At 39.7% G+C, this 18410-nt stretch overlaps 1 protein-coding gene across 1 annotated transcript in view; it reads left to right on the forward strand.

Annotated features, from left to right (window-relative positions):
* Positions 1–18410, forward strand: part of ATP10B (ATPase phospholipid transporting 10B (putative)) — a 58562-nt gene that overhangs the window by 21532 nt on the left and 18620 nt on the right. The window contains exons 6-13 of the mRNA XM_035902481.1: positions 2865–2996; positions 5499–5626; positions 6749–7001; positions 7908–8143; positions 15179–15358; positions 15918–16503; positions 17030–17136; positions 17872–17998. Coding sequence (XP_035758374.1) covers positions 2865–2996; positions 5499–5626; positions 6749–7001; positions 7908–8143; positions 15179–15358; positions 15918–16503; positions 17030–17136; positions 17872–17998 — 1749 coding nt within the window. The remainder of the gene's footprint in view (positions 1–2864; positions 2997–5498; positions 5627–6748; positions 7002–7907; positions 8144–15178; positions 15359–15917; positions 16504–17029; positions 17137–17871; positions 17999–18410) is intronic.

Here is an 18410-nt window from a genome sequence, read left to right on the forward strand (position 1 = left end):
GTCAGAAAGGTTGTATCAGCTACCCTCTTTTTTTTGTAGATTAAATAAAAGTGAATTTAAACACAACAATTAATTCCATTATTGGTTATTTTATTTTTCCAGTAGAGGCATATCACCTGTCTTATGTCTAATCAGCAGCAAGGGGTTCAAGGCCAAGCCACCTAAGAGAAAATAGAAGTCCCCATCTTTGCAAGAGTCATTTATCTTAATCTCCACAATCCAGATTATTTTACCTGACAACTGACCATTTTATTTCATTACCACAGAAGTGGACCTTAAATTACTATAGCTCCCATATGTTTCCAAAGTAGCCTTCACTTTGTGGGTCTTTCATTGCCTTCATCTCTGATCACCTCATGTAAGGATGGTGCCTACCAGACAGACAAGAAGAGACAAACTCATCACTCATGTTTTTTGGAAGTAACTACGGTATAAAAATCTCTGTAGGGATCATTCTCTATAGAACTGGAGTAACTTGTCTTCCCTTCTCCTGTTTAGGATTCCTATTTTTCTTCTCTTTAGTCAAGATTTCCCAGTATTTTCCTTTGACCACCAGCACAGATCCTAATGTGGATCTCTGTTGATGTTGCTTAAGGTGTAGCAAAGGTTGGAGTTTTAAAGTCATTATCAAGATACGGTGCATTTGATCTGAGTAAGTTTTCAATTCAATTTCCAACTGACATCTTATTGTTAATGTCAGTAAAAAAGTCTATTCTTTTTCTTCTAAAATTAGACTCACTTGAGCCAGTACCAGCTTAATTTCTAGGGTTCTTTGACATTGATTATACTCTGGCTTTTAATCATGGTCTGTGACCTTTTCTGAACAATCAAGATCAGTCACATAATGAGATGGCACATTCTCCATTTTTATAACTCTATTACTCCTCGAACTTACTTTCTAATGGAAGCCTTTGTGAAGAGTACGGCCATCGCTTACTGCGGTTGTTTAGCCTGTGCAGTTCTCATCTGCCCCAGGTACAGTTATACTTTTCATGGCTATCCAAATGGTTCTACACAAAGCAATAGCGCTAATGCACAAAAACCTTGTTACAGAGCGACAGACAATGTTGTTTTCTCATTTTGATAGGGACAGCAGCAAGAATTATATGCTTTTCAAATAATAAAGCACCAGAATGAAGTTTTAGATAAGCCCATCAGCATCCACAAACAGAGAGACAAGGTACTAGTGGGGTCGCAGGTGAGGTGCTGTGCTGCAACGCATATGAAACTGTGAAGACTAGAGGAGAACAAAATAATTTGTTCCTCTTATTTCTGATATTTTATTTCTTGCAAGGGGATGTCTGTGTTGCAGATGTGTCCTTTTCCTGTTGGACAGCTGAAGTGGAAGGGAATGATAGAGCTGGTATTTGGAAAGAAATCTCTTTCCATTTTCTTCCTGAAATAAAGCCACCAATATTTCCTTGAGGATATTCTGGGAGGGAGTAGAGGTTTTTATCTTGTTTTGTTTTCAACACAAAGTATTCCATTAAGCCTGACATAAAACAAAAGTGAGGAACAAGATTCACACAGCTGCCAGAGGAACAGAAGTGCAGGCATCAGTGCCCTCCTCTTCAGTGTAGCTCAGTGGTTAGGGCATTTGTTCACCGAAGGGATGACTTGGGTTTTGTTCTCAGTTCTGCCTGTATGGGAGTGAACACACATCTTCTGCTTCACAAGTTGTACCCTGAATACCTGACTGTGTGGAACAAGTGGGCATGTGCATAGGCATGATTTGGAAAGGAAGGAGCAAGGGTAGTATAATCTGGTCCCACCGACATAACTCCAGGTTGTGTAGATAATTACATATTCATTGCAACAGGAAGCCAAGAGTCCCAGCTCTTGAGTGAATGTCCTGAACATAAGGCTGGAGAGTAATTTTCTCTCTTGCACTCTGCCTCAATTAATAACCTTTGATGTAAACCTGGAATGAATCCAGCAGGCATGATTGAATCACACCTAACTTCCAGCTTTTGGTTCAAATCACTTCCCCAAAGAAAGCCAAAGGGTAATGTGGAAAACGGTCCCTCTCACGCATCATGCACATACAAATGAAAACTAAATACAAGCCTGCAGGGTCTGTATTTTCAGGGAAAAGCACTGTAGAAATAAACATAGAAGATACCATTTAATATAGCAACAGATGGTATCCAGATATCCCAATTGTGGAGCCACAGTTTAGATAATATTAACAGAATAGAAAAAGCAATTTCTGCTTCTTGGCTTCTTACAGCACTCCTCTTTTTCCATTACAAATATACCAGCTCAATTCTAATTCAGTAAGTTTTAAGGATTTTTTATTTCTCGTCCTACTGTTTTGTTAGCACTTTACAACTACATAGCGAAAAACTAAATAACATTAGTGTCTTTCACTGCTGGATCTGACATGTTGCATTTTATTTAAGTTAATACATGAAATGTGTCCAGTGGCTTTTAAATAGCTACTAAAAAATATTCAAATGTAGGTTTCAGGAATCTGTATAGCACGTAATCAAGTTGTTTTTAAAATTTAAAATATAATATTATTTTTCTTTTTCCTTTTATTCTCAAGGAGATTTGGCTTTTGAATATTTATATAAACCTTGTGATCCTACTGAATCTGCTGTCTTTGGGAAAGTAAAATGTATATAACAGCTGAAACCTGTAGTATAATGGAGGTCTTTTGTAAACCTCTAGATTTAGTCTCTGATATATTCTGCTATTCAGTCAAATGAGAAGTTGGGCAATAGCATTACTGAATGAAACTAGAGTCAAATTAACATTAGCCATGAGCATCCTGTCCTCATGTTGCAAGAGAAATAGTAAAAAAAAAAACAAAAAAACTACAAAATTACATAAACATGATGATATCCATTTGTGTTTTGAAGGACATGAAACTAAGGCCATGCTGAATAACAATGGTCCTCGTTACAAGCGCAGCAAGATAGAACGACGGATGAATATGGACATTTTCTTATGTGTGGGACTCCTGTTCGTGATGTGTCTTGTTGGAGCTGTAGGTACGAAGCACTGACAAAAATCTTCTTCTGTTTCATTGCTTTTTTCTAAATGGTGGTTAAAATTGACCTTCTAGGCATCAGTGAGATCAGAACCAGAGCTCAGTGCTCTTGGGGTCTTTGTGCTCTCAGGGTCTTTATGGTCTCTGATCTTTCCAATAGACAAGTTAAAATGGGAAATCTGAGCAATTCAGATTGAAGAAAACTCAGCCATGGCTATAAACATCTCACATAAGACCCATCTCCACTGTAGTAAAATATGTGTAAAGCAAGCAAGTGAAAGCCACTGGCTTAATGCATTATAGGAGTCAGCACTTGCTGATTGAGATGTGCTGCCGAGTGGATGTTTGCTCCTTGTGTGTAACAACAGAAGTAAAATGGTGTGGCTTTACCTTCATTTCAGTAACACCTTCCTCTGTTCAGGGGTGATATCAGCCAGAATTACCCAATTTGTAGCTCATGAGCTGCATGTGACTAATTCATCCAGTTTACAGTCTCCGCAGCTACCTTCCGTCTCAAAAGCCCCTTTGCAGCACGCTGTGAGATGGATTAATTGTTTAGGCAGGAACAGCCGGCATTTTCCTGGGGGCCTTGCAGTGCCTCCCTTCACACGAGCACACCTGAATGTGGTAGCTGGGCTTAGCTGACTGGAGTTTACTAGACTGGTAACCTCAAAAATATCACCTTCACTGCACGTAAGCACCTGTTTGCCTTCCAGCTCGGATTGTGATCTGTCCCAGGCAGGTCAGAATTAATATGTTCTCCTAAACCCGAGGAAGGGACCAAAATTTAAGCCCACTGACTTTTGAATGGGTCACTACTTTAAAGGGATAACCGAGGCTCCCGTGAGCGCTTTGTGTTCAAAGCCCCTTTTCTTTTTAATCGATTCCATCTCAGGTGATAACTTTCTTAGTGCTACTGCTCTGAATTAGTTTTGTAGTGACAAAGTCAAATCCTGTGGCCCTGTCAAGTTTTCCTGAACCTGCCCTGGAGACATGTGCTGTGACACACCAGCCAGCCGTCAGTGTCATGCCATTAGAAGGAAGGGCCATCCAGAAAGATGAACAATAGAACTGACTTAATCGCTTTTTTAATTTTGCTGCTTCATGTTGCAGTGGACTTTTTTGGCATGGGATTTCAGTTTGACAACTGAGCTCTGTGTGAAGGAGAGAGAGACTTTACTTTCCTTGTTCTCTGGCTGCTGTCATGTGGATTTAGAGACTTGTCTTTGTCTGGTATGTCAGGGCCCTTGAGTAATAAAGCCCTTTAATTTAAGGTTTAAAGTGGTCTCAGATGAAAAAAATCAGCATTTAAAAAACAATTTATCTGCTCAAGTTAAAAAAAAAATGTTCATAGTCTAAATGAAACATGTAAAACAGTAACAAGTCCATTAGCTTTCATCCATTCAAAACATCCCATAGCTCTACCATGAGTTGTTGCTTTGCAACCTTGTCTGAATGTAGGGTTCCAGGACGAAATATCACTGGTGGATGGGTTATCAGTATTTTTCTTGTACTCGGTGAAAAATTGGGGTAAGGAGTGGCTTGTAGAGCATAATTGTCCTTGCTCAGATGTGATTGTGTTCTCTAGCAGCCAGAAAATATTGCTGAAATAATTTGAATTCCTTTGGCAGCATTTTAGTAGGCAGATGCTGCAAAATAACTGCTTGCTTAATTGGTACTAATACAAGTCTTATCAGAGCTGGATATGAGAAGTGGGCTAATAGAGGGTTTTGGCAGGTAAAAGGCATCTGTAGCAATGATGCAATGAGGGAAACTGAATTGTTTGTCCTAGCTCTGTATGAAGTTTCTGATGCTGTAAATATAGTAACATCCTTGAGCAAAGTTTATATCAGTAAAGACAGCATGAAAGGTGGTAAAGTAATCATGATGGGATGTTGGCAAGTCCTGAACCGGAGGCTTTGTTGTAGTAGTGCCATGAGATCTACTGATATTTAAGACATGGGGAAGAAGCAGGTTTGGGTATGACTTAATTGAAGGGTACATAAAAATGAACTGCCCAGACTGAATTATGGTGGGTTTGTCAACTCTAACAGACAGATGGAAATCAAGAATGGTCAGGAAGGATAAGAAAGGTTTCAGTCTACATAAAGGTTATAAGGTTTGTTTCTGTTAGAACGATGAATGGGAGTCATCAGCGCTGAGGATTTTTAACAATAGTTGGTAGAGATGGAGTCCTCCAGCAGTGAGACAGAGTGAGGAGAGCTCTGAGCAGAGCTACGAGCCCTGGGGGACCCCTGCTGAAGGAGAAGTGAATAAAAATATCCATGACCACTCATTTCCAGAATATCAATTATATGCATGTGCTACAGAGCTTTGCATATACTTTACATTATCCAATAGATTTACAGCATTGCTTGGGGACAGTTGCTTTGGAAATGTTCTTTCTTTTTAATTATCATAGCAGTCCATATTGCAAATTTCAGAAGCTTTGTCAATCACCTTCCTGCTCCATGCATTTCAGTGCTGTGTATCATTGCTACAGGGCATGGCATTTGGACTGGAAACTTCTCAGAGCATCCACCTTATGAAGTCCCAGATGAGAATGGCAATTTTCTGTCTCCAGTTCTTGCCGGTTTCTACATGTTCTTGACAATGATAATCCTGTTGCAGGTAAAAGACAAAAACCTCTCTGTTACCTCCAAGGAAGAAGCTATTCAAAACTGTGTATAATCACAAATGAACAATTAATATCAACTAATAGCTGTGCAGTACCTTCTTAATCCTATTTGAAAATTTTGCTAGGAGTGTTTCAAATCATCCAAGTGTGAAATAATGAATCTTCTTTTTTTTCTTTTTATTTTCTAACTGCAGATTTTTCTTTCTTGCTGTTGAAACCCCACAAGGATATAGATAGGAAGGACATATATCTTTAAATAACTCCAGAATCTCTAGCATATGCAATGAAGAGGATGTTTACATCCAAATGTCAGCTTTTTTTTTTTTCCCTGCCTATGTCCAGAATTCCCAAATAAGAATGCCACTTAATATGTCAGGAAAACAGTGAAACAAAAATTGTCATTTTTGCCAGTGGGGAATAATTACTAGGTATGGTTCAGCTGGTTTAGGAAAGAAGCTGAATTAGAAGTAGGATGCTCATATATCTGAGTCTGATTAAGACTAATTGGGAGAGAACATTTTATGGGATGGGGGAAAAATCACATTTGCTTTTTAGATTTCTTGATGAAACTGCTCAGATTTAAGCAGACAGATTTTCTTTAATATGAATGAAATGTGAAGATAACTTTTGGAGCTTCTCAGAGATTCCTTAGGGGGATTATTCCTCATTACTGAAACAGAATATTTGTGCATCTTAAGAATTCATTATTATTTCAGGGCACGGAAGCTAGTGGCTAGGAAGTGTTGCATGCAAAGCAATTGCTTGTGAAACTGTGTTACGTTAAGAGTTCGTCTGTGCTAGTGCATCCTTTCAGAGCTTCAGGAGGGTAAGAGCAAGCATGCTCCTCAGTCCAGAAAACGTGCTTTGTAAGAGCATCCTCTGAAAGACCCAGGAACCTTGTCTTAAATTGGCCGCTTATTGTCCCTGTTTATCCATTGCTGTTGTGTGCAGCATGGGTTTTTTTTTTTCCCTGAATTGTTATTGTTCAGTCTACAATACATCTCTAGAAAGAACAGTTTCTCTGAAAATTGTTCATATACCTGTGCCTGGACATTGCTGACAGGAAGCAATAAGACTTGTCTCACCCCTTACTGAGACTTTCATCTCTCTTTCAGGTTTTAATCCCTATTTCTCTTTATGTGTCCATTGAGTTAGTCAAGTTGGGCCAAGTCTTCTTAATTCACAATGACATTGACCTGTATGATGAAGAAGCAGATTTGCCTATACAGTGCCGTGCCCTAAACATTACTGAAGATCTTGGACAAATCCAGTATATCTTCTCAGACAAAACAGGGACTCTAACAGAAAACAAAATGGTATTCCGACGCTGTACTGTTGGTGGAATTGAGTTTTCACATCAGGAAAATGGTGAGAGATGCTTACTTTTCTCTCTGAGTAACAAAATGTTATTAATTTAAATATTAGTATTTAAATCTACTGAGCCCTCTGACTGAATGTAGAGCTTTGTGGATTTGTCTCCATTTTGTGAGGGACTCGTGTTATGGAGATTCATGAAAATGAAGGTGTTTTAAATGATTCAGAAGTCAGACAGGAAAGGTTTTCCAGTTTCTTCTGCAGGCATCTCAGGCTTTGCCCTGCATTCAGTACCCACTTGAGAGTGCAAAGAGAACATTTTCCCTTCCATTTCTAAATTAATGCCAGCCAACCTTTTATAAGCTCACAAACTGAGATTAGTTAGTAATTAAACTCAGTGGGTCCAAAAGTAATTACCATAGTCATCTGCGTGATATGAAAGGTACAGCTACACATTTTCTGGAGTCGACCCTAGCTGCAGTCCCTATCTGAAATCTCTTGGCATTCGGTGCTCTGAATCTGGGAGTTTGACTCAGGCTCACTCTTGGTCACTATTTTCTCTCTCTACATAGTGCGAAGGATTTTATTAAGCTGGCAAGCAGCTGCCAAAAAGATGTCTGTGGTCTGTGACTGAAAGCATTTGCAAATTTGTGAATTACCATATTTCACTCTCCTGTTCCAGTCAACTACAAAGTGTAGCTAAAGAGACCAAGCATTAGCAGAAGTTCATAAAAGTGACTGATCACCTTGAAAACACATTTTTGTTTTCTTGCAATAATAAACATTGGAGAGTGGGAGTTGCCATAAACTGAAGTACATACTGAAGGTTTCCTGGTGCTGGCTTTTGAGATGCTTTGGCTTTGGTTTAGTTTGTTTCCCTTTTTTTAACCTACCAAGGAATTCCTGAGCAATGCAAAAAACCAGACGAAGAGGTGAGGTTTCATTTTTCTCTTTTTACAGCCAGGCGCCTGGAAACCCACAAAGAGTTGGATTTAGATGATGAGGACTTTGCAAAACTTCAACACTTCACTCTCCCTCCCATCAATATTGAGAGACCAGCCACTTACAAGCAGAGCACGATGAGACCTTTAAGGAGGTGCCAGAGTGCTAGAGCTCATTTTCAGGGGCATGCAAGGAAGAGGTCTCTCGGTCGTTGCGACAGCAACCAGTCTCAAGTGGCATTCAGCAGTACCATTGTGAGTACAAGCAGACTGAGCTAATACATTTTAAGGAGTTCTCCTCTCTGGTGCATTTTGTGATGGGAAGCCCACAAGTGGACAGGAGAAATCTGAGCCCTGGTGGAGTGAAGAGAGGGAAGGGGGAGACAAAGTGTTGGTTGAGTGTAGTGTGCAGGCTGCAGTCGGGGGGAGTGAGGTGGGGGGTTGGGAACCTGGGTCCTTGTATCAAAGACTGCAGCAGACAAGTGGGGCAGTGTTGCAGTTTAAGCTCAGCCAGAAACTGAGTCCCACCCAGACACTCACTCACTTGCTCCCCCCTGGTGGGATGGGGGAGAGAATCGGAAGGGTAAAAGTGAGAAAACTCGTGGGCTGAGATAAAGACAGTTTAACAGGGAAAGCAAAAGCCACACACGCAAGCAAAGCAGAACAGGGAATTCATTCCCTCCCTCCCACCGGCAGGCAGGGTTTCAGCCACCCCCAGGAAAGCAGAGCTCCATCACGTGTAATGGTGACTTGGGAAGACAAATGCCATCGCTCTGAATGTACCCCCCTTCCTCCTTCTTCCCCCAGCTTTTTATTGCTGAGCATGACATCATACTGTGTGGGATACCCCTGGGGTCAGTTGGGGTCAGCTGTCCTGGCTGTGTCCCCTCCCAGTTCCTTGTGCCCCCCCAGCCTGCTCACTGGTGGGGTGGGGTGAGAGGCAGAAAAGGCCTTGGCTCTGCGTGAGCGCTTCTCAACAATAACTAAACCATCCGTGTGTTATCAGCACTGTTTCCAGCACAAATCCAAAACACAGCCCCATATCAGCTTCTGTGAAGCAAATTAACTCTATCCCCGCCAAACCCAGCACAGGGCACACAGGTGAGTTTTTGTGATCGTTGTTTGATAGGAAGAAGACATGAATTTGAGGTCCAAGGATTGAGGTTGAGGTTCATAACAGCAAGAGGCCCTTTGCACAAAGGGGAATGAGCTTTTGTACTGTTCTGGCACACTAAAATTCCAGGGTAAGTGAGGTGGGGATTCTGGGCTGTGGTTGTGGAAGAGGAGCTAGGGACATGAGTCTGGGGCCTGGCTTTGCAGAATCAGGAAGTACAGGTCCTCCTAGGAGATGATGGTTGGGAAGAAGGTATGGGTTTGAAGTCTGAGTTTGAACACAGCTCAGAAAGCCATAAACTACTCCTGCTACCAGCACTGCAACATACTGTCTCTGTTAAACAAAGTTCATCCACCCCTGCGCTGTGCAAAATGGCTAAGCAGCACTCTCCAGAGCAGTTCTGGGAGTCTGTCAGTGCGTCAAAAGATAACTGTTGTCTTTTTCAAGGAAAAAAAAAAAAAAGAAATCAACACTTCCCACAAAGATAATATAAATTACACCAAAAGGGCTTATCAGAATAAGGTCCTACACCCTGCAAGATGTTCAACTCTGTAAGATGTTGAAGAGCCTTGTCCCCCTTCAGGAGCTAGGCAGTCTCTGCCTCACCTTGAGGCAGAGAAGTACATGACTTGACTTGGAAGCACGTCTTCATTGCAGTTCAGGAAAATCTTAGACTCAACTGAGTTTTAGATCTGAAACTTCCCAAAATCTAACACAACCTAATTAAAGTTTTTTTTCTTCTTGGAAGTTTTTTAACAGACATTTCAGAAAAGGCTTTTATGGACTCTAGGAGAAAGTCAAGCACTTTAAAAATTAGAATTCCAATTAAAATTAAATGCCTGGAAAATGCTTCCGAATCTTGGGGGTTTTTAAAAAAATCTAATAAGTACACAATTCTCAGAACTTTATTTATTTGAGTGCATTATAAGATCCTTCGGTTCCTCTGTCATGTAGTATGTATCAGTCAGTACTCCTCCTGTTCTTGGAATGTGGAGGCTTTGTCAGTTGTTATCCTAGCATTTTCCAGCCCAGTCCTCATGGGATGTTGAGAACCCATGGGTCATGACTTTTGAAGTGTGGCAAAGGAATTTCTTGCCAGTATATTTCCCCAATTATGCTTTTTACTGCCAGGCCTCTTTGCTTTCTTCTATAAATAAACTGCCATGTTATTTTTTTCCACTATAAAAGCAACATCAGAGGAACTAGTATCAAACATCTCCTTTGTAGAGGAAGATTAAGCTGCTGTCATGGAAATAACCAGCCCTCACTGCTAATAGGTGTCACTCTATCTGGATAAATTGTTTAACCTCTATGACAAATATGAAGATGTAGTAAAAATGGAGACACTTAGGTATTGCCCAGAGGCTGTCCTGTATGTTCATATCCTTCAAATGATGCATAACAGCATCTTTCTTTACCAGACAAGCCAATTCCCTATTAATAAAATGGGGATAGTAAAATTTTCCATGTCTGTCTGGTTCCTGCCCTTTGTAACTTACATCACCCTGTCTGATGCATTTGTACTCTGCTACAAATCTGAAGCATCTTGAGTACTCCAGTTATACAGACAGTATCATGAGCCTGAGTGTACCTCAGTACTCAAATTTTCTTAAGAAAAAGCCATCTTTGAACAATGTGTGATTGAAGACACAAAGATTGCTATTTAAATTGATTAACTTAAAGCTTGCAGAGCCCTTCTGGATAAATGGCTCTGTTAAAATAGAAGTTTTGAAGTATTCAGTGGCAGTCAATGATCGTCCAACACAGCCTCACTACGAAATTGTGAGACTCGGCTTTTTCAGATCAACAAAATGCAAGAGAAAAAAAAAACCTGCTTTTTACATAATAAACAATGTAAAGTCCAAAGGCCAGTAGCTGGCCTTGTGCAATTTGTTGTTGCTGGCTTTTTTCTTAATAAATGTCAAGTTTCCAAGGGTTGATATGCCAGCCACATGAAACTATTCATGAAAACTGGTAGCCCCAGGTAACAGTAAAATTGAAGAACTTTGTACTGCTGAGAAGACACGGTGGGTTTTGGGTAAGGGTTAGCACAGCATCTGCTATGAGCACCTGCATGTCAGGACTGTTGCCAAGAAAAGCATTTTAAAGCAAGAGGGCTGTTAACATAATAGTATCCTACAAAATGTAAAGAGTTTAATTGGAAAGTAACTGTGCCAAACAAAAGATAATAATTTTCAAATGTCAAATTTATATGTGAACAGTTTTTAAAGGAAAATTATCTATACAGTGATCACAAAATTTACTTACTCTCAATCAGCCTTACGTGAATCAGTGATAAGCAGGTTGCATATGGTATTTTAAGTGCATTTCTCCAGTGGTAATTGATTGTGCCTGCAGATCAGCATGTTTGAACTTTGTCTCAGTATTCTGAGCAGTTCTGCAATTAGGAAGCTCTGCAGCTACAGAACGTATTTCAGCCTGCCTGTTTGTGAGAGTGCTCTCTGCTTGACAAGTTTTGATGTTTTGCTGAAATCCAAGAAGCTCTTTCCAATTAACATGTTCATCTCAGTGCATCTCTGAGATAGAGATGAGGATGATGGGTTTTGCATGGCATTTGATAAAGTTAATTAAACTGGAGCCTGCAGATCCTAGAAGAATAACTAAGTAGCATTGCTTGTCTTTTCTGGAGTAAAAGTAACACCGGTACGGTGCAGAGCCTAACTCCTAGGGCTTACCCTCTGGCTTTGCCCCTTCCAGTATTTTTGTCCGTAGTCTTCATGATCCATGGCAGTTTGTGGAGCCTCCTTACATGCAATTTGTGCAGTCCATCAGAAATGATGAATCTTAAGTCCAGTTACAGCTTCCAAAAATTCAATGGCAAAGTCTGTTCAGTGGGAAGGAGCTTGACCAGGGCTTGGACAATGGAAAAGGAAATTCCTAGCTTATTGTCAGCAATCGTATCTCTTGGTGCTCTTACTAAACATAAATACAGAGAGATAGAGATCTACTTATTAACACTTATGCTTGCAAAATTAGAGAATGAGCTGAACAGATCTGTTTGAACATGAATTCAAGCTATTCCAGAAACTTATAGCTGAGATTTGCTGCCAAGTCTATAGTGTTTATATTGATACCATAAAAATGTGCAAAGTCAGTCTATGTCTTAGGTTTTATGTGGAATGGAAAGAAGACCAGTATAGTCTTTACTTCAGAAATCTCCCAGGAGAAATACAGCGACTGACTTATTCATGTCATAAACATTTATGAGAAATCTGGAGGGAGACAGACATCACAGAATCACAGAATGGTTGAGGTGGGAAGGGACCACTGGAGGTCATCTGATCCAGCTCCTCTGCTCACCTACAGCCGCTGCTGATCACCACCCTCTGGGCCCAGCCATTCACCCAGTTCTCAGTCCACCTTGTAGCCTGCTTATCCAGCCCATACACCAACAGCCTGTCTATGAGGATCTTACATGGGACAGTGTCAAAGGCCTTACTGAAGTCCAAGTAAGAAGTATCCACTGCACATGGACGTATCCATATCTACAGTACCTAATGCAATTGGAAAAAGAACAGACTTCCCTGTTCTTTCATGCCTCCTGGGAAAACAGAAACTGATTTTTATCCTGCCTGTCTAGCCCACTGGAGAGACAGCCTTCAGCCCAAATAGAGGACACCATCTCATTTTAGAACCTAGAAAGTGGCATTTGCCAACTTACTGGTTTCTTTGGGTAACTCAAAAGGAGACAATGCCAGAATACTTTATTAACTTGGTTTCTTGTGGCTGCTGCAACTTCTCAGGGAAAAATAAAATAACGTATTATAAAACAACAGGGCTATGGTTGACAGAAGGACTTAAGGGAACTTTAAAAGAGTAGGAAAAATATAAAATTATGAGCAAATTTGGAACAAGATAGAGCATTAACATTTACTCTGTTTACCTTTAGGTGTTCTTATGAATTAAGATCATGACAACACATTTCCTTCTAGATTTAACAATTCCAATAAATAGTGCTTTGCTATTAGAAGCATTTCATGAAGATTTCTATTGTCCTAATGTCATCAGGTTTTAGTGTCATCAAGTAGAAGAAATGCTATCAAATTAATGAGGAAATCTTAAAAACTGAATAGTACTAGCCATTTTATAACATCAGCATTTTCACTAGCAGAATTGCTAACATTGAAAAGGTGGTACGTTTAACTGATCATCATCATTAGTACTGTTTTATTTCATTTTCGTTTGTTTGTTTGGCTTTATATATGTTCAGGCTGGTCTATGAACAGACTTGTTTGTCTGAATTTTTATCTCCTGAAGTTCCATAAAGCTGGAAATTCAGGTCAGCCCTGTTTTCACTGAATGTGAAAAAGAAAATGAGAAAAACTTTTCTGATTAACACTGACTTTTGTATTATTTTGTTTTTAAAGCCTGTCTCTGAGGCCATAATTGACATTTTCTATTTTTCCAGAGGAAAATTCTGAATTCAGAAAGTTTCTGCTGAAGTGGAATACCTACTAGTGCATTGTCATTTTTGGCATGAACTAGAGGCAGATATTAAGTATATAGATGCAAAAGAAATTGGGTAGGATGATGATGGATGGGAGAGACTGAGATACATGTGTAATAATTTGTGGTTCTTGAGGTTCATTCTGACTGCGGCAATGCATAAGGAAATTATATGGATAGCTGGGCAAACAGTCAATGAATTTCTAATAATTCATGTTTTGAACTTAATATAATTCAAACATAACTGTTCTGAGAGTTGTGTCTGCACGTGTTCTTCACTGGGATTGCCCAGTTCAGCTCTTTGGGGCTGCCATACATAGCAAGCACACTATATACCCACGGCAACTGCTGCAGTGCAATAATGTGAAAGGGTTCCTAAAGAATGACACTTAACTTTTCAGCCTCTCATTCCTTTTAAGAGACCTGAGAAGATAACTGAAAAAGCAGGCTTGTCCTCATTATATATCAGTTTGCTAGGGAAAGGACTGCATCTAGTCTTAAAATGTTTCTCCATATGCATGGGGGATAGAGTTAATCTTCTTCCTAGCGGCTGTGTAGTGCTTAGTTGCTGGCTGGGGTTAAACCACTACAATGTGAAACAAAAAAGCATGGAAGCACCGAGCCAGAGGAACCAGAGCCTCCTACAGCAGAGAAAATGTAGAACCTTGTTCCATCTTTGGATTTCAGTTGAGCTCTGCGCTGCTAAATGAGCAGTAGATTTATTTGCAATTATTAGGATGATTTAAGAACCGCTATTCACTTTAGCAAGTGGGAGTTACAATGCAACATATTCAGCTCAGCACAACACAGCCACGAAGGTGGTTGGTTGACTTCTGTTACATATTTAGGGAACTTAGGAAAACTGTGCCAGATTGAAGGAGGAGAGGGTAATAGCTGACATGACCTAGAAAGCAGCTAAATCACTTTGGCAGTTCCTTAAAGAAGGCATCCAAAACTGTTGGCTCACAGGAAGACATCTTTTAAATTTGGAAGCTCTTCTTAGATACAGCCCTGAATTAAATCCAAACCATACTCCGCTAACATGAAATTTCCATTAAAAGTAATACTCCCATAGCCCTACATCAGATTAAATTGTAGGTAAGTGACATTGTTAAGTAGTTTGGCTTGCAAGTTTAGGTTTGATTAGAAAGATTGTGGTAGTAAAATTACAGTAACATTTCAGGAACAAATGAATTATATACGTATTTATTTATTTATTGTAGAAACTGAGAAAGAACAGTTTGAGACAGCTTCTCTTTCTTGGTGCAAAGCAAAATGACTCTGGAAACAAAAAGTGATACTGCTGTAACCAAGCCATAAACACAACATATTCTTTGTTGAAATAACAACCAGCTCCCATGCTGAAATGGGAGATCCCAAATCCACTTCCATCTGGAATGCCCTTTAATTCAGTAATCAGAGACTTCAAAGTTTGGCAATACGGTATAGATATTCTTGATTACTAGTAGATCTCAAAAGAAATAAAATTCTGAAATAATCTTCTATTTCATGATTAATTTCCATGTCTATGTATGCAGCTTTTAGAAACGTACCCTTTCTTCCCTAGATGTTAAGTGCAAAAGACATTTACCTTGCAGAATTCCAGGTATAAATTTCATAAGAGGCAAAAGGAGACTATCAAGTTGATAGTTCTTCTTTGGGGACAAGGGTAAATGGGAATAATCCTCATTAAGTAATTTATCTTTCAGGAAAAGGATGTGACTCCCGACAGCAGGCTGCTGAGGCAAGTGAGAGAAGCTGCACTACAGATTGAAAATCTTTCTCCTTTTATACATAGGAAGCCTTCCACATCCCTTACTGACTTTTTTTTTGCCCTTGCCATCTGTAATACGGTCCTGGTCTCCACAGCTACTGAGCCAAGAGAAAGGGTAATCTAACTTTAAGTATATGAGGAAAATTGATTATGTTTCCATTTAACAACATAGAGCAGTGTTCAGTTAAACCTGAAATGGTGAAAAACAGTTTCCTTGGGAGTCCTCCTCTAGTTCTTTTACCTTTTGTATAATATCTACTGTTCCACTGCCTGTGTATATCCCTTCCTAACATGGCCTTTTATGTCTGATGAATAGCTACGGCTACCACAGTATCCGCATTTTTTTCTTTTCAATTTTATATTATACGTACTGTAAGAAGTATGTTGAATATACTGGGTTTTCTCTGATCTCCCAGGCCATTGACAGAACTACAAGGGGCTGGATTCCATCTCTTCTTCAGAGGTAGAGATACAAATCACCATCAAATTTGGATGCAAACTCCCCTATGACTCCTCTATTGAATTCCCCCACCACAGTTAAACAGGAAAAAAAAAAAAAGAGTTTATTTTCAAATTATCATTGTTTAGATACAGAAAAATATATTGAGGTTTTGAAAAGTACCTTATAGTTCACATTTATTTATTTTTAATCATAGGTTTTCTCATATTTCTAGGTCACAGTCCCACCACCAATAAAACCTTCAGGAATCACCCTGGAGAAGATTCATCAGATATTTCAGCGGCTAAAATTAGCAAGCCTTAGTCAGTCTTTTTCATCATCTCAGTCTAGTTCAGACCTAGGTACTAGCTTCAGTGCAAAGAACACCGAGGAGCATCTTGCTGCCTTGGATTGCTGTGACAACGATGAAGACTGCTGTGCGAGCAGTAGAGGCGATGATCTCCAGGGCAAGGGCAGCGCAGATATTGGTAGTGCTTCCTTGGATGAGGTTTTTAAATCTGTGACTAACAGTTCTTTGCCAACAGACTTTTGTTATGAGGCTGAGAGCCCAGATGAGGCAGCACTTGTCTATGCTGCCCAGGCATATAGTTTTACTTTAGTGTCCCGAACTCCTGAGCAGGTGACCGTACGGTTGCCACAAGGCACACTCCTGACTTTCGATATCCTCTACACTTTGGGATTTGACTCAGTAAGGAAAAGGATGTCTGTAGTGGTGAGACACCCTCTAACCAAGGAGATTGTTGTCTACACAAAAGGAGCTGACTCTGTTATAATGGACTTGCTGGAAGACTCTGCCAAAGGTAATTAGCCTATGAGCTATTTCTGTTGTGTCTCCTCTAAAGCACAAGAAGTTTGCAGTACCCTTTTCTGCATGAAATAGTATATCTAGGCATTAGAATTATAAAAAAAGAATAAGCTTTCTCTAGTGTTATCCTTGCAGATCAGAACTGAGGTATTTATTTAACCCGAGTAGTGCTTAGAATATGAAATGGGCTAATTAAAATTCACTGCCAGCGCTAACCCATGTGGGTTGTGTACTCTGCAATAATACTGTCATAAGGGTCTGACCATTGTATTTCAGCTTGTCAGCCGGGGTGCTATAGCATTATGAAAGAAAGAAAGAAACAAACAAACAAACCCAAGTAATGTTAACTTAAAGGAAAGATGGATCTTTAGCAAGCTTTCAGCTCATGCACAGCCAACACTTGAGCTTTTAAAGAAATTGCTATTATACTGGAATCCAGTTTTCTCTAATGCCCAACTCTTGCCATTAAGTCTGAAATTATCTGTGTTTAAAATATAGAATCTTTTCCTTGTATTTCACAGCTGACATTCGTGCAGAGAAGAGAATGAAAAGAATAAAAGAAAAAACACAAAAGCATCTGGACTGCTATGCCCATGAGGGCCTACGAACTCTATGCATAGCTAAGAAGGTAGGAGGGCGTTAGCCTAATATTGTTTACAGCTTTGCTCTGTACATGTCAATAGATTTATGTAATGGCTATAATTCTTTCTGCTTCAGAGGACAAGCCAGATACAGCCCATCTTTTTGTCCCTCTATTTGATTGCTCTGCAGTCTTTTTTTCCTCTTTTTTCCTCAGTATGAGCAGATGATGGATTTTTGGTCAGCCTCAAAACATTCATTTCTGTTTCTCTTATGGTAACTCTAGCTGACCTTCTCTTCAGCGATTCCAAGCAAGAAATAAAAAGTCCACAGGGGAGCCAACCTTTTTCTGTTTTGCTTGGCATTCAGCTTTCAAAAATCTTGCCCTCAGCCTGGGTTAGTACATCTTAGCCTGATACTTTAATACAGAAGTTGTCTATGTGCAACAAATAGGTCATATTCAGGCTCAGGAGAAATGTAGAGCAACCTTCAGAAACTTTGTGTTCCAGTCCAGAGTCCCAACTAAAGGCTGTGTGATCAAGATTTCTCTAGGTCATGTTTTTAAGCCTCAGCTGTAGGCCACTTAAACAAACAGGAAGGCAGGTCTATTTTTCTCATTACTATTAGTTCTAGTAATCTTTTTTTGGAAATGTGTGTGTTATTCTAAAGGCAACACAGTACTTTACCAGCCTGGATAGGAGTTAAGTCTCTGTGATCCAGAATGTTGTCATCATTCTCTTAAATTTAAATTTAAAATGAGCCCTGTTTAAATTGTGTTATGCAGGTCTTGAATGAAGATGACTTTCAAAAATGGGCCAATTTTCGTCGGGAGGCAGAAGCTGCAATTGACAACAGAGATGAGTTGTTAATGGAGACAGCGCAGCATCTGGAGACCAAACTCACCTTGCTAGGTACCTAAAAATAAGAATCGTCATTGTGTGAAATATCGCTTGCTCTCCTGTGAGATACTGTGATATTCTTGGCAATCAGACAGACAACAGCTTATAGTAATTTATATCAAAAAGTCTTCCTCTGAGGTTTGGAAATCTCAGGGCTAGGGTATACAGTCCAATGACAGTGTCTAAACATGTTCTCGAGAGTGTACCGAAACTATCGTGAGCCAGGAGCAAAGAACATGTACATCAGCTGTTACTGTGGCTCAGCTGACACAGTAGATAATGGAGTTCCTGTCATTCAATTGTGTGTCTGTGTCCTTAGATAAACCTATAAAATATTATAAATTAACTTCATTTTTGAGCTCAAATTCCAAGAGAATTTTGGTAATTAAACTGTATTATAAAAAACAGTAATTCAACTGCTGTC

The sequence above is a fragment of the Egretta garzetta genome, unplaced genomic scaffold, assembly GCF_000687185.1.
Source record: "Egretta garzetta isolate BGI_Z169 unplaced genomic scaffold, ASM68718v1 scaffold209, whole genome shotgun sequence".
Classification (NCBI taxonomy): domain Eukaryota; kingdom Metazoa; phylum Chordata; class Aves; order Pelecaniformes; family Ardeidae; genus Egretta; species Egretta garzetta.